The sequence below is a fragment of the Vicugna pacos genome, chromosome 11, assembly GCF_048564905.1.
Source record: "Vicugna pacos chromosome 11, VicPac4, whole genome shotgun sequence".
NCBI lineage: Eukaryota > Metazoa > Chordata > Mammalia > Artiodactyla > Camelidae > Vicugna > Vicugna pacos.
In genome coordinates this window covers 72278251-72295689 of record NC_132997.1, presented here as the reverse complement: position 1 = coordinate 72295689, position 17439 = coordinate 72278251, and the positions used below count along the sequence as shown (strand labels likewise).

The window sequence follows — 17439 nt, the reverse complement described above, 5'->3', positions numbered from 1 at the left end:
TGGTATTTAATTTAATATATACTTGGTATTTAAAGCACCAAGGTAAGACATCAAGGGAGCCTGAAGCCCTAGTTTGAACGTAATGTTTAGGGGTCAAAGACTAAGAAATAGCAAAGGAGACTGAGAAAGAGAAGTAGGAAGGGAAACCAGACAAACCTGTTTGTGGAAAAATCCAGCAAACTAAAGAAATTGTTTAGTGGAAATTAAACTGTATGAAATGCTGCTGAAAGGCCAAGTAAGTGAAGCTACAGAGGTCACTGGGGACCTTGGTAAGAACAGTTCCAGTGGAGTGACAGGGATAAAAATGATTGGAATGGGTTCAGGAAAAAAACTGAAGAGAAACAATTCAATAGTTAATACAGACAACTTTTCAAGGAGTTTACTATAAAAAAAAAAAGGCATTTCTGTTGGCTCTAACTGGGACAGACTACATTCATACTAACAGAGAAAGAGGATGGATGGGCACAGATGCTGGTGGTGGCAACTCTTAGTTCTTTTCTAATCGTTTTTACTTTCAGTGTAGACAGGGAGCAAGGTGAGAGGGAGAAGTATTAGAAATGTGAGGACAGAGATAAACCCATGAAATAATCATTTGAGCCAAATATGAGAGAACAGAGTAGGAAAACAGTATGACTACCAAGCAACCAAGGTCACTGATTCTTCAGCATGACTGTGTGCCTGATGAACACTTCCACTTAAAAAAAAATACCCACGCTGTAGCCTGTTCTTTCCTTTTGCTGATTATTTTCTCAAAAAAGTTTTTATTCTGATTCCCAGGTTCCATTACACTAAGGCAGAGAGAATCTGATCTACATTTGAACATACATGGTGGCAAGAATAACATTTTCCTATGAGATAAACAACTTACACAAAAATGTACGTATGGTTCAGGGATCATTCAGTATTTCTCTTCCTTAATCTTGTACACACAGGGTCTAAACTGTTCCCATTCTGGCCTTTAAGCTCCTCTAATATGGATGTTGATTGCTTATATTCCTAAGTCTTATTTTTACCCCTTCCTGCTATAAATACTTGGGGTCTCTTCTCTTATTTTTCATGATACACGGCCACTTCCAATTTTTGGTCTTTTGTCAAGAACCTACAATTTCTCCCAGAGCCTTCTCTACATTAACCCAATGTGTAGCTGAAATCTTACGGCATATGTGTATAGTAGTAATGAATGAAGCTGAGTCACCATAATAACTTTGAATCGCAGTGCCCGTCAAGACTTTTGCTATTATTTCACCTGAGCCATTATTTTCTGAAAAAAATAATTTGAAGATCATCTTATAATAAACATTTATTTGGCAAACTTTTATAGAAATAGACCCTAAATCAAACCATTTCTTATTTAAACAAAAGAAAGTATAATCCCAATCTTTCCCCCATCAAAAGCCTACTCCATAAATGAAGTACCAAAAACCCATGAACTGTAACTGCTAAAAGAGGGGTGGGGGAAAGACATTAAACTTCCACAGGAAGACTGTATAAATCTGACAGTGGTTAAGAACACATCAGCCTGTACCCAAGAGTACTACGAAGTCTGAAAAATCAACTGAAAAATCTAAACTTACTATGAATATGTCTTTGTTCTTTCAGAAAAGTATGCAATGGTACAAGTTATGTTGTGTAAACTGATATAATCAAAAAAGTAGAGTGAAAAATCTGGCTTTTAACACCAATGCAGGTAAATCACTAGATGTAAACAAGAACTTTGAAGACATTCTTCCCCTCCAATTTAAAACAAACATTCAGGACTGGCATCTTCAGAATTTTCTAGTATCTTGAAAATCCCCATCTTCTCTTTAACTGGTCCCGAGGCATTCATTTGATCTAAGAGAAAAATATATAAACAAGTATTTTTTTCTTTTTTTAAAAAGGAACTTAAAAAGAAATCTTAAAAGAGATGTCCAGAATATTTTTATGACAAGTGAGTCATCTGCCCAAAATTTTAAGATCTGCAGAAATATGGGCTTTCTCCCTCAGTCATTAACAACTAGAAGTACACTCCTCTTATTGCAACTAGAACTGGCCTCCAGGAAATAAACAAACCCAAACATCAGCTTGCTCATCAAAATCACTGCTGCTCAACATATACAGATACAGAGCAATAAACAGAACACCAATTTGAAATATGTATTCAAGAGACTTTTTTAAGTCCAACCATGGTTAGTTTAAAAGCAGGGAAGCAAGACACCATGAAAATTTACCTTTATGCACTTCCATAGCTGATATGCAGTCTTTTATATTTTTGTCAATATGATAGCTATTGGAATGAAATCATGATGGTTTTAATTTGCATTCTCTGATTTCCAGGGAAGTTGAAGAATCTTTTTATGTTCACTGGCTGTTTCTCTTCTGGTAATCACCTGCTTTTAGGCTGTCCAGTTTTCTTATTGATATTTATTTATATATGACAGACATTTCCTGTGTGCTACAGATATTTGTGGTTTGTCTCTTATCTGTTTATGGTATTGTTTGCTTTTACAGAAGTCTTTAATAAAATCTATCAATTTATTCATTTAGTTTTTGAGTTCTGTAGCTTGTTTAAGAATTCTTTTCCTATCCTAAAGCCATACATATTCCTACTTTTTAAGTTAAAACTTCTGCTTTTAATATTTAGATTCTGACTACCTAGATTAATTTATCTAGAATTTATTCCTTATGGTATGTTGATACAAACTGTCCAGCATACCATGTTTTATTATACTTTGTGGATATTACATTTTTTACAAATTGAAGTTTGTCGCAACCCGACGGGCAAGTCTATTGATACTGTTTTTCCGAGAGCATTTGCTCCCTTCATGTCTGTGTCACATTTTGGTAATTCTCATATTTCAAAACCTCTACTGGCAAAAAAGATTACAACTTGCTGAAGGCTCAAATATAGTTAATTAGCATTTTTTAGTAGTGAAGTATTTTTAAGTTAAAGTGTGTACACTTTTTTAGACAATGCTATTTTAAAGAGACTACAGAATACTGTATAACTTTTATAAGCAGTGAAAAACCAAAAATTTATGACTGCCTTTATTGCAGTGGTCTGGAACTAAGCCTGCAGCATCTTCTAGGTATGCCTATATATATACTGAATAATAGGAATTTCCCCTCTGGTGTGAAATGACATTTCTGTCATTGATTTTCCATGGAAGTTTGGGTGACTTTATAGATTTGCCATACCATTAGTCAATTTATCATATGCTAATTAAACAGTCTTAATTTTTATGACTTTTTAATGACATCTTAATACCTGATACAGAATATTTTATGGTTCTTCAAAGTTGTTTTGGCACTTGGCCTTTTACCATTCCATATCAAGTTTTCAAAAAGCCTGTCAGATTTCTTTAAGAAGTCATAATGGAATTTTAATTAGAAGATCAATGTAAGTTAATTTGGGAAATACTTACAACTATTGCTAATACACATTCTACTAAGTTATAGCAAATTTCTTGAATTCTATTCTAACTTTTAGATTCCCTTTGACTTTCAATGGAGACAGTTATACTACCTGCAAAAGCAGTAATAATGAAACTAATTATTATTTTTGCTGTCTTACAGCATTAGTTAGGCCCTCCTTGTACATTGTATTGTGTTGTACACTGTTCAACGGAGTGAGAGCTGTTACCCTCAACTGCTCTTGATTTTAGTAGTAATTTACTAAATGAATGTAATGTCAGGTTAAGAACATTCTCTATGTCAAATTTAAGAATTATAAGGGTGATTTTCAAGTGGATTTTCAGTATCTAGTTCTCCTTTATTCAGTTAATGTGAATTAGTATTTTCAGATGTTACACCATCCTTCCGTAACTTCTACAGTGCTGATTTTTATTTGATAATTTATTTAAAATTTGGAGATAATGCTTTATCTTCATCTTTTATTTTTTCCTGAACTATATGAAAATTAAAACCCAGAACAGCTAAAGCCAACTTGAAAAAGAACAAAATTGGAGTCGTCACTCCTCACAATTTCAAAACTCAACCATAAAGCTACAATAATCAAAGCAGTGTGGTACTGGCATAGGAGTAACAAACGGCCAACAGGAACAGGACAGAACTCAAGAATACAAAGTAAACCCTTATATTTATGATCAGCTGATTTTAAACAAAGGTGCCAAGGCAGTTCATAAGGGAAAGAACAATCTTTTCAATAAATTTCGGACAACATGCAAAAAAATGAATAAACCTTTACCTCATACCCTACACAAAAATTAACTCAAATATAAGACTATAAAAACACTTAAACATCACAACCTTGTTAAGCAAAGATTACTTAGATATGACACCAAGATCATAAGTAATAACAAAAAGATAAATGGAACTTCATCAAACTCTTTTCTTTTGCTCTTTAAAAGACACTAATTAAGAAAGTGCGAAGATAAGCCACAGACTGGGAGAAAATATTTGCAAACCACGTATTGATAAAGGATTTGTATCTAGAACATATAAAGAATTTTTTTCAATTCAATGATAAGACAGAGAACACAATTTTAAAAGAGCTATTTAACTAAGTTGAAGACATCATGACATTACCCAATAGTGTGCTGGTAGCCTAACAATCGGCACCCTGCCCCTCAAAAAGGGCCCTAGTTTACAGTTTTTTTCCCTATTCCCATGGTATTAAGGATTCCTACCATCACCAATACCAAGTCACCAACATAACACTGCTGAATGTAGTTGGAAAAAAATGCACAGAAGCACACCATTATTTATTTCCACCCTATAGATACAAGACACATAAATAATCAAGAGCGTAGATACCCATAATATGTTATAAAATTAGGAAATGATGAGTTTTAAGTATTTATTTTATTTGTATTCAAATTAATTCACCACTATAAGCATCAACTCATTATTCTTACAACTAATACACAGAAGAAGCAATTTATCCTGCCTCATCTGTATAGACTGTATCTCCGAGTAACCAAAGAGTTGAGATGGGAGAATTATAATAGACTGATTAAAGCTAATAAAGAAATGACAGAAGAAAAATCACCACTTTGCAATGCTCAAAAACGTAATGGTTCAAAACCATAATCAATGAACGCTAAAACCATCAAGTTAAATAAAAGACAGACAGGAAACTTAATAAATTAAGATCAGCCTGAATCAGCTGATCAACTTTAACTGAAAATAAGAAACCCAGACATGATGCATCTCCTGGTATGATTTAAAATGTAAGAACAAAGCGCTGATATTCCCAAAATATGGAACCCGGATCTAATTAAGCCGAAAGAGCTATTTTCACAGCTATTTACACTTTACAGAAAATAAGTAAATAGAGGAACAAGTCAAAGGATAATACAAGAAAGGAGTGGCGGAGAGAATCAGCCAGTTCCAGAATGGAAGTCTTTTTATAGAACAAATAACCCATTTTTTCCAGGAAATCAATAGCATGGAAAAACAAAAGAGAAGAGGGTGTTATAGAAGAAAACAGCTGTAACAATGAAATCTGCATACCAACTCAAACTGTAAAAAGATTTGAGAGAACTGGGGAAATCTGGATGTGAATTGGGTATTAGATAATACTAAGGTTTCTTTTTTTTTTTTTAACTGAAGTATAGTTGGTTTACAATATTTTATCAATTTCTGGTGTACAGCAGAATGTTTCAGTCATACATATATTCCTTTTCATATTCTTTTTCATTATAGGTTACTACAAGATATTGAATATAATTCCCTGTGCTGTACAGTAGAACCTTGTTACCTGTTTTATATATAGTAGTTGGTATCTGCAAATCCTGAACTCCCAATTTATCCCTTCCTACCTCCTTTTCTCTGGGTGGTAACCATAAGTTTGTTTTCTATGTCTGAGAGTCTGTTTCTGTTTTGTAAATAAGTTCATTTCTGTCATTTTTTAAAAAAGATTCCACATATAAGTGATATATGGTAGTTTTCTTTCTCTTTCTGGCTTATCACACTCAGTATGACAATCTCCAGGTCCGTCCACGTTGCTGCAAATAGCATTATTTTATTCTTTTTATGGCTGAGTAGTATTTCACTGTGTGTGTGTGTGTAGCACAACTTCTTTATCCAGTCACCTGTCAGTGGACATTTAGGTTGCTTCCATGTCTTGGCTGTTGTAAATAGTGTTGTTATGAACACTGGGGTTTATTAATGCTAACTCTCTTAAATGTAATAATGACAGAGTGGTTATGTTTAAAAATATGTTCTCATTAAACGAAGCCTAAGAAAGTGGTTATGGGTAAAATGTCAGGAATTTAATATTCTGAAGAAAGAGTGGCAATGAAGCAAAATTGGCTAAATGTTGTGAACTATTATGGCTGAATGACTTATACAGGGGTACACAATACTATTCTCTCTACTTATGTTTCAAAGTTCCCATAAAAATAATAAATAAGTAAAAGCATAAGAGATAATTACCAATGAGATCACTTCGATCTAATAACAACTCCAGGTCTTTATCGCTAATGACTTTCTCCTTTGATCCTTTTACTTCCCTATAAGAAAACAAAATATTTAAATCCAAATGATGAATCAAAATTTTGAATTATGTATTTTTAAAATAATAAAAAAATCTTACCTTTCATAATCTCTAGATTTTAATAATTCCATTAATTCCTTAGGGTCTAAAAAGTTCTTAGACTGATTTAATCCAGATTGACCACCTTTGAAATGATCTAGAAAAAATTTTCAAGAAATTAAAAATACTCAAAATTGCTTTTAAAACCAAATACAATGCATTATAAACCAAGCAGAATGCCTGACTTTTAAAAGGACAAACCAAATGTTGTTAAGGAAGAAAAGCAACTGCAATTCTCATACTTTGCTGGTGGGAGTGTAAAATGCTATGTCCACTTGGGAAAAAGTCTGGCAGTTTTCTATGAGTAAACATATACCCCTCCCACCCCAAGACCAAGAACAAATAAATGCATATATCTACCAATACTTGTACAAGAGGAGGTTATTCATAAGAACCAAAATCTGGAAACAATTCAAACATCAACACAGAAGAGATGAACTATTCAGCCATATTTTTTAAAAATCACAAACTTCTAACACAACATAGATGAATCTCAAAATATTAATAAGTAGCGAGGCAAAAAAGCATACATACATACAAATGCATCTCAGTATAGAGGTAAAGAAAATACTAATCTGTGACAAAAGCAGAATGATGGTTGCCTTCTAGGGAGGGGTAAAGGAGCCTAGGAAATGACTGAAAAGAATGCATGAGAAAACTTTGTTGGATGATAGAAACATTCATTACCTTAATCTGGACGATAATTACATGACTATATACATTTGTTATAGGAATCAAGCTGTACACTTAGCTGGGAATTTTACTGTATGTATATTATGCCTCAATAATACATTGTCAGCATTTGAAAAATTCCTTTCAAATTATTCTCTGAAATTAATCTTTCAAATTACTGAAACTACAACTTGGGAAAATAAAATCTTATTAAGATCAAGTTCCTTCTTCCTCTAACAGAAATTCCAACTGTAGTCTGAATGCTCCATCAAACCAAATTAAAGATGTCTAAAACCTAATCCATTATTTCACTCAAAATCAGATACAGTGGAGAAAAGTATTTCCAAGTGGAAAAGCAGCATAAAATAAATTGGTAGTGTTTTTCAAAATTATTATGATTTCTCTATGCTTCAAAACTTGCATAAAGTGATTTTCAACTTTAAGGTAGTTTTATCTTTGGATAAAAAAGAACTTCAATGAATAAAAGTAGAACTCCAAATCTTACAGAACAGAACATAAAATGCCATTGCCTCACCCACTTCACTTACCCTATTCCTCAGAATCTTTTCTAGATTAAAAATACTATCTTTAATATACTATGATTTAAACTATGAAAATGGCATACTGGAGTCAAATATTTTTTGAAATAGTGGGTTCAATGCAATAAATAGGTTTTATTATAGCACTATTTTAATAATTTAATATTTAATATATTGACCTTGCAAGAAGAGGCTTGAAAGTTTGTCTTAAAGCATTTTGGTAGGCAAATCTCTTACCAAGGATAAACATGAAGAGTAATACACTCAATAGTGAAAAGCTGAAAGCTTTTCCTTGAAAATCAGGAATAAGACAAGGATGCCTACTCTCACTGCTTCTGTTTTACACAGTATTGAAGTCCCCAACACAGCAATCAGGTAAGAAAAAGAAAAGGTATCCAAATTGGAAGGTAAGAAGTATAACTGTCACTGTTTGCAGATGACATGAAACTATCAAGAAGAAACTATGAAGTCTCCACTGTTAGAACTAATAAATGAATTCAGCAAAGTTTCAGGATACAAGATTAATATACAGAAATCTGTTGTTTCTGTAAGCTAATAATGAACTATCAGAAAGTGAAAGTAAAAACAATCCTGTATAATACTGCATCAAGAATGAAATACCTAGGGCTAAGCCTCACCAAGGAGGTGAAAGATCTATACTCTGAAAACTGTAAAATGCTGATGAAATAAACTGAAGATAATACAAAGGAATGGGAAGATACCTCGTGTTCTTAGATTAGAAGGGGGAAGGGGCAAGGCAGGGGTGGAGGATTAAGAGATATAAATTACTATGTATAAAGTAAATAAGCTGCAATGATATATTTACAGCACAAGGAAATATAGCCATTATTTTTCAGTAACTTTAAGTGGAGTATAATCTATAAAAATTGTGAAATACTATACTGTACACTTGAAACTAATACTGTAAACCAACTACAACTTTTTTTTAAAGGGTTTTTTTAAATGGGAAAAACAAGCAGTCAGTACATGTCAAATCCTCATGCCAGAGTTTAGGAAAGGGCACTTTAAAAGTATACTTGGTATTTTTCTCTGCCCCACTGCTCCTCATTCTAGGCACTCACTAATGTTTTTTCTTTTATGTCCATGATCACGCTCACTCAGTTTAAGTCTTCACAGCTCCAAATTCCCCACTGCCTATTTAAATCCTGCACTAATTTCTCTTAGAAAGAAACAGTAACAAAAATCACAACACACAATATACAACTGAAACAAAAAAAGTACTACGAACTGTCATTTACTTTTGTGGATGATCAACTTTTCCAGTTTTCTTTTAGCAGCTGCTCTTTCCACAATTTTCTGATCAATAGTATTTGCTGTGACAAGACGATATACAACAACTGGCTTTGTCTGACCAATTCTATGACATCTGTCCTGGGCCTGAAGATCAGACTGGGGATTCTTAAAGTTAAAAAGAAACAGAACATTTAATAGTTTAAGGTTAAAATTATTTAAACTCATACCATGTAGGTAAAATCAACATGCATGATCCAATCAGAATCTTTTAAACAGTGCCTTAACTCAATTTAGATTTCTAGAGTGACTTCAATGATGAAGTATGTTGAAGTCTTACACACCGGACACTTGACAAAGAAATGATTCTCATCTTAAAGTAGATCCCTTTTCAAAATAGGTAAATGAAACTGCTAAGTATACAATGAAATGATTAAAAATTTAGAATAGAAACGTATTGGTACATTGCTACACTTCCAACTTACCCAATCACTATCATAAATGATAACAGTATCTGCTGCAGTCAAATTAATGCCCAGGCCACCAGCTCGTGTGCTCACTAAAAAGATAAACACATCTGGATCTGTGTTGAAGTTGTGCATCTAAAAACAAACAGGAAGTAAAACACAGGGATTAAGAAAGAAACTCCTCCTGCCTTGGAATGTGGATATAGTGCTACATACTAAGCAGCTATGCGTTTACCAGGAAAGGAAGGGGGAGGGCAGTGGTGTGCCAAGGGATATTAAGTCAACATTCTTCAAACTGAGTATTAGTTCTTCCGCATCCACAGAACTTTTGAATTGGGATAAATAAATACTGAAAATCCCAGAAGCCATGAAGTTGAAAAAGGCTAATTAGGTGGAAAGAGATTAAATAATCAAACACTCACCTCACATGAAACAAAAAAATTATAATCATGCTGATTTTCCAGGTTGTTGTGGTGATACACTACAGGCCCCAGGATGCACTGTATCAATTTGACCTTCAGAGGGGCCAGAGACTGAGTAGGCTCGGGCTAGTCACACAGAAGCTCTATGCCTACATTACTGACCCTCAATAAAACAATCATTAAGATCTATAAAACAATTACATTAACTAACAAAACATCTGCGCATGTTAACTTCATTTATTTTCCAACCACCTATTTTAAGATCTTCGTTAAAAACAAAACCAAACCCCCAAATATCACAAGGGAAGTTTAAGAGAGAATATCAAATATTACAAGAAAAAATATTCTAGGCCATCCTCCCTCAAATAATGGTGACCGAAAAAAAAAAAATTGGGAGTTGCCTAGGAGATGGGGTAGGCAGGATAGGTGAGTTGAGTTGGGAAGGGGTATGAGGGAACTTTCTGAGCTGATAGTAATGTTCTGTATCTTGATAGGATTTGGGTCACAGGTATATATGCATAGAGCAAATAAATACTTTATTCCCTTCAACAAATGTAAAATGTATCCCCGAAAGACAAATATGAAATAATCAGAAAGAAGTATCATCTGTAATTTATTCTGAGATGCACCAAGAGGATGGAATGTTGAATGGATACAGTAATGGACTGATGCTATATCATGGGTATGTGATAAAAAATGAATAGTAAAAATTTAATGGCAGGTACTATGTGGATTTACAGGTGGTTACTATAAAATTCTTTTGCCTATTATATATTTGGACTTTTCATAGTAAAATGTTGGGGTGGAGGGAAGAGCCAGAAAGGTCAGGAGAAAAAAATCTCCTGTTATCTCAATAATCTTACAGTGGTGGTTAAGGAGAATATTATTAAGTAAGGTTGTGCTAGAATATATAATTTGAGAAACATTATAACTTATTAGTACACAATCAAAATGCTTGTTTTTGATCCTGCTGTAGGGTTTTTGGTCTTTCACACCTTATTAAATTGTAGGTCTATTTTGAACATTACTTCAGAAATCAAGACAGGAGTTATAAAAAGTATTCAGTATTCATGACATAAATAGTCTTACATTTTTCTCTCTCTCTGAATAAGACATAGATCCATCAAGCCTGCTGAAGTTGAAATTTCTAAAGTGACAATAATCCATCAAAATGTCCAACATTCTTGTCATTTGTGAAAAAAGCAGCACCTGAAATTTAAATATATCTTAGTATCTATATTGATTAATAAAGAAGAATTAAATAACCAAAAATCAAACCAAAAGTACCACACCTTGTGACCTCTGGTTTTTAGTTCTGGTAGCATTCGATCCAAAATTAAGAATTTCCCAGAATTTGTTACCAGTTCTTCATCAATCTTAAGTGTGCAAAGAAAGAAAAAAAGAGTCGCAATTACTAATAATCTGTTTTTGTCAAAATAAAAACCATGTGAACAGTTTAATTTTCATTGACAAGTCCTTACAAAACTTAAAAAATTTTAAATTGACCTTGTTATTTGATCTTTCCTATCAAAAGACAGTTCTCAAGGAAAGACATACTCTAGAATTTAAAACCAATGATTTCACAAAAAACAAAATTCAGTTTAAGTGTAGACTTGATCTATCCTCCTCACCCCTCTCCCAAAAACTGTGTAACATTAAGTTCAAACTTAATGTTGAGGTTTATTCTTTATATCTGAGTATACTTTCAACCAAATGTATATGAAAATTACTGCTAGAATTCAAATAGGAGCTTATAAGCAATGTTAAGTATCAAAGATGATTGGTGAGTATCAATTACCTTGTTAGAGATTATCATCTTCCTTACTCGAATGAAAAGCATTTAAGTCGTGGTTCTCAAATGGGGCAATTTTGTCCTTCACCCCTAGATTGTATCTGGCAGTGACTGAGAGACATTTTAGGTCCATACAACTGGGGGAGGGAGATACTTTTGGCACTTTTGGCTAGAGGCCAGGAATGCTGATAAATGGCCTACAGTCCACAAGACAGCACCTCCTAAACAATTATCTGGCCCAAAATGAGGAAAGTTTCTGAGCTGATAGTAATGTTCTGTATCTTGACAGGATTTGGGTCACAGGTATTTATGCTATTTTTCCATTCAGCTACCTAAGAAAGCAATTTAATTCACTTGATCTCAAAGCCCACAATTCAGCATCAACTTTTTGTTCTCTTCTGTGGCTATTTGTTGTGATTTAAGCAGTGGGCAGCCAGACTGACTTAGATAAGTTGAATGCTAACTAAAAGGAATAATGAAAAGGTAACAACTGTCTATAAAATACTCAGCAGGTAAAACACAGAGTGGATATCAATTGCCAGTATCAGTCTAAGTTTAGGAGGATTCTTAGCTGTTCACATAAAATATATAAATAAAAATGTTAGTAAGCTTATATGTATAAAACACTCTTCATTCTAACACTCATAAAGTTCTCTGAATTTGGGGGAAGACTGTCTCTGCCTACTAGAAGGATTATAATCTTCATATAAGAGCACAATATTTACTGAAAGTAATAATTCACTTTCACCCAACAAAAAAGTTACAGAAATCAAAACAGTACGTTATTAAATGGTATTCACCTTAAACTCTTGCGTGACTGGGTCTATAGGGTACTCAATCAAATATGGATGATTACAGCATTTACGAAGGAGCATCATTATGTTCTGCAGTTTCAGATTAACTTCAGATTCTATAGGGATATTTGTTTCCACAACAGCTCTGCCCAAAACATATAATGCATGAATATGAGAAATATGAAAAATATCACAATTTAAAAGATACTTAAATTTATTTTTAAACTCACACCTTTCTCGGTCTACCTCTGGCTGTATTTGACTGATCAATTTTTCCAGTTCATTAGGGAAATCATCTATTTCGCTGTAATTTATTGACTTTCGAGTTCGCCGTTTTGGTCGTCCGGTGGCACTTAGCTCAACCGTTTCTTTCTAAAACAAAACAAATTATTATTATTATTGTTGTTGTTATTATTATTGGGGTGGGGAAGTAATTATGTTTATTTATTTACGTTTAGAAGAGGCACTGGGGATTGAACCCAGGACCTTGTGCATGCTAAGCATGTGCTCTACCACTGGAGCTACCTCCTCCCCACCTAAAATAGAACAAATTAAAAGAGTCTATTCAAAAAGCTATACCTTGAGTTCTATAAATAAAGTGGGATATAATATTTTTATGTACAAAATGTTTTAAGATAAAAGAAAAAAATAATTTTCTTACATCAAGTTTAGTAATTTCCAAAGGTACAAAATCAAAGCTCCATAAACTATAGCCAAATGCAAATGTTTTCAAGTGAAATTTGTTTTAATACTAATGACAGTATCTAGAATCTGAGTTAATGCATTCATATCTCATATTCATATCTCAGTGGAAAAAATTAAAGATGGATAAAACTGTTTTGAACTTATATAAACGAACTTAATGACTTACAGCTGAAATAAGGCTTCATATATATCTGCATTACAGAGGGTGTTTCTTTGGATTGGTATAATACTGCAATGAAATCCCTCATAATAGGCAATTACCTTAAATTTCTAATTACTAAAAAGGCAGATTTTTCCTTTAATTAAAATGAAACAGGGTAACAGTCTAATGGTTGTACAAAACAGAAACGTCTAACCATAAATATTTTGAAAAGAAATAGAAAAGTCCATGGCAAACAGTAAAAAATCTGGACATCTGAACAAAATGTAAGGGTCTCCTAGTCTTTGATTATAAGATAATCACATTCTAATTCAATGTCTTATAATATGGTGTGTGACTAAAAAAGATATTTCTTTCAAATAGAGTATTTTATTAAACTTTTTGGCTACCAGTAACCTCCCAAAAGGGGATGTGCATTTGCGAAGACTGCTTACTTGTCAAATCCTCAGTATAATGTGTGCTTGTTCAAATGTATTTCTAAGTCCATATCCAGACAGTATTCCAGATGATTATAAAGCAACTAATATATGAACCATCACTGGAATTTTAGTTAAGACCACAGAATTACTAAGATAATTTTTGCTACTGGCCTTATGCCTTACCCTCCAGTTAGAAATTCTCAACAGGTCATGAAAACAGTTGATGAGCCTATGTAAGACCAATATCAACCATGAAATTTTCTACACCCACTGTTAGTTATGGTTTATTTCAAATCCACAGTCTACCTCACTGGATCCAAACATGTTTGCAATTGTACGGTTCACAATGGCTGTATAAAAGATCTCCTGTTTCTTTGCAAGTGGTGCATAAACAACTACTTCTCGTTTAGGAGGAACTTCAAGAGCAACATCAGATTTCAGTCTTCTCAGTAAGAAAGGTGTTAAAATCTAAAATTTAAACATGAATAAACATATGTAAATAGTAAACGTTCCTATATTTTCAAGGAATATGCTCCCCACATATCTTTCTACCCCTTCTTCCCCTTTTCTTCCTATATAGAACTATTCTCAAAAGGTCATATAAAATATCTCCTTGAAATTTTCCCAGACCAGACCACCACATGATAAATTTTCACAACATTTATCCATACTGTTTCACAACTTACTAATTTTTCAAAAACTCTGATATAACATCAATACTTAAGAAGCAGAAAGAAGGTGTTATCTCTACTTCTTAGGGATAGTTATAGCCTAGTTTTTAAGAGTGAAGTTTTGGACTAGTAGCAAACCAACGAATTGATCGACCCAGAAATGTAGACATGAAAGTTTCTTTGTTTAAGTTCTAAAACTTCAGACTTAAAATTACTCTCCTTCATTAGCTATGTGATGACAAGATTTCCACATTTACAAGACAACACAGAAGCAATAGATAATTATACCATTATTAAACTATTTAGGTCTTTAAAACAAACTTGCTTAAAATCATTTTATATCCTATATAGCCATATCTTTAAATATAAATTAGTCATGAATTTATACACAGAAAAAGTTCATTTACAGGGCTCTGTAATTAAACAGCCCACAGGTAGAGTCAAGCATAGAGAGACTTTAGTTTACCAGGGAAAGAGCATCACCAATAGTTAAAAAAAAAAAGTATACACAGCAGCCCAGAAACAAATATACCTACAGGCAATTGTCAGGTAAAAAATACAAATGATTTGGAGAAATATGATTTGGAATATTATTTTTACTTTGATTTCTGTACTGTTTCACATTTTTATCATAAATGTGTGTAAACTTCAAAGTCAAAAAAATTACAAAGCTTCTGAATAAAAGTGTCAAAGCACAATCGAGGCTTTCAGGCCTACATATGAAACTAGAAGACCTTTGAAAGATCATGTTTAAAGTAAAGATAGATGGGATGGATGGAGATTGCAGGAAACAGCAGACTGGATCATACAAATAAGTAAGTTATGTAACCACTACTGGCAAACATTGCATAAAAAACCACTTATTTTCATTTCTGGCTAATAAACATGTCAGTAACCATTCGTCGTAAAATAAGTATACACAAAAAGGTCAAAATTTTGAAAAGCACTTTAGTTCTGCTGTAAAGCCATTTGACCTTTGGGGGTGGGTAAAAGGCAAGGGAATAATTTAAATTGGAGGGGGTGGCTCATTTTTCAAAATCTCCTACAATGGGTTGAACAGGTAATCTCCAGGGTTCCTTTTTTATTTATGAGTCTATACTAAGCAGAGTAAGAAAAATGTTAAAACCTGGTGCAGCATGTGCAGTACATTCTGTTCTCTTTCTTTAGCAATAATATCTTCAGCAGTTTCAGAAAGACTAGTGATATCAAACCAAGATTCAAAGCTGTAAGAGAAAAAAAGTATTACAAGTTAACCTATCACGTAAGTCAGTTATAATGACATGTTTTGCATTTTTAACTTTATATTAACCTGTATATTATGAAGCAGATTATTTTCTTAAAGGAAACATTTTTCCTGATTCATAAATACATTATCTTAAAGTAGAATGAACAGCAAATAAACATTAAGGTACATTTTTTTCTTTTTTAAGGGCAGACTGCCACCTGCAGCACCTCATCTGGACCTGTCTGGAGTCTTGGAAGCTTAACTAACCTAGGTTCTCCTACAGATGGACCCTTGAGAGCTTATCTGGAGGTTCTAACAGGGGAGTGCTACTTCTTGTATACCCTCAACTGAAGAAGGGTCCTCCTCTATCAGTAAAGATCACCCTCTTACACCAAGCGTGAAGCTTCAGGAAGGATGCACATGTACCATGGGAGGAAAGGGATACCCAACTAGCCAGCCACATCAGCTGAATCAACTCTGCCAATCAATGGGGTGACAGATTTCACAGCCAGATCGACCTTACATCTTAAGGTACATATTCTATGAAACATTTTACTAAAGTTACAGAAATGAAAACTGTGAAAGCCAAGGCCATATGATCTCTCTCGTTAGGTAAAAATATGACCCACTACAATCAACGTTTTTAAAATTCAACATATAAGTAACCCAATAATGATATCTGTTAATATCCTTAGTTCTTCACAATGTAAAAAACAACAAAACCCCACACCTATTAAAACGAGCGATTAAATACAAGCATGTCTTACAGTCTATAATAAGTAACACTTTATTGCCAGAAATTCAATTGGGAAAAATACTAGTAACATTAATGAGGTAGTTAGACCAGATATTCCCAAACTCTGATCACCTGAGGCACATTTTGTAAATTCAGATTCTCAGCTCCTACCTCAGTGTTCTAACTCAGCAGAAATGCACAGGACCTGGAAATCTTGTCTTTCAATAAATATTCCCTAAAACAGCCTGGCTTGGGCTAACTTTGGTAACCAGAGGTAGAAAACATTTTCAAAACAAAACAGTTTAAAAAGATATTTTCCTATATAAAATTAACTTTCTTCTGTCACTGATGCCAAATTAAGTATAAGCAATTATTTTGCCCTCCTGATTCTGATATTTCTGTCATAATTATTTTTAATTTCTGGTAAGATTATTTACTCTTCCATTCTGAGCATACTAATAATTTTCAAAAACTATTTTTCTATTTTGGTTTTTATGATATAAGCTAAGATTCAAACAGTTTCTAGAATAAAAAGCATCAGGGTGAAACTGGGAGACCCTGGTTGTATTTTTGACTCTGACATTAACTAGTTATATTTTTAATAACTTTACACTGTGTTTTCTTATGTTTGAGATGGGATACATTCAACATCTTTTATCTCTTGCTTGTGGGAATAAAATGAGAAAATTCCAACTGAAACTGTTTCACAAAGTTAGAGCTACATAAAAATATTTGAAGGTAGCATTCAACAGTTTTTCTTTAATTAACACAAATAAGAACTTGTAATAATCTTTCATTTATCTCCTTTAATAATTTGTGTCAGGACTAGAACATATACAGGCAAGGGGAACTGGGAGGTGGTTAAAAGGTACAAACTTCCAATTACAAGATAATAAACACTAGGGATGTAATGTACAACATGATGACTATAGTTAACACTGCTTATGATATATAGGAGGGTTGTTAAAAGAGTAGATCCTAAGTGTTCTCACCACAAGAAGGTAAGTTTTTTCTTTTTATTGCATCTATTTGAGATAGATTTAACAAA

General features: G+C 33.2%; 1 protein-coding gene across 1 annotated transcript in view; it reads right to left on the bottom strand.

Annotated features, from left to right (window-relative positions):
- Positions 1-1282: 1282 nt before the first annotated feature.
- The window catches only part of HELLS (helicase, lymphoid specific), a 36400-nt gene continuing 20243 nt past the window's right edge, over positions 1283-17439 (bottom strand). The window contains exons 12-22 of the mRNA XM_006211015.4: positions 15557-15653; positions 14066-14227; positions 12708-12847; positions 12482-12620; positions 11182-11265; positions 10979-11098; positions 9486-9602; positions 9009-9168; positions 6539-6635; positions 6379-6455; positions 1283-1833 (exon numbers count right to left, since the gene is read on the bottom strand). Of these exons, the coding sequence (XP_006211077.2) occupies positions 1739-1833; positions 6379-6455; positions 6539-6635; positions 9009-9168; positions 9486-9602; positions 10979-11098; positions 11182-11265; positions 12482-12620; positions 12708-12847; positions 14066-14227; positions 15557-15653 (1288 nt within the window). The 3' untranslated portion in view covers positions 1283-1738. The remainder of the gene's footprint in view (positions 1834-6378; positions 6456-6538; positions 6636-9008; positions 9169-9485; positions 9603-10978; positions 11099-11181; positions 11266-12481; positions 12621-12707; positions 12848-14065; positions 14228-15556; positions 15654-17439) is intronic.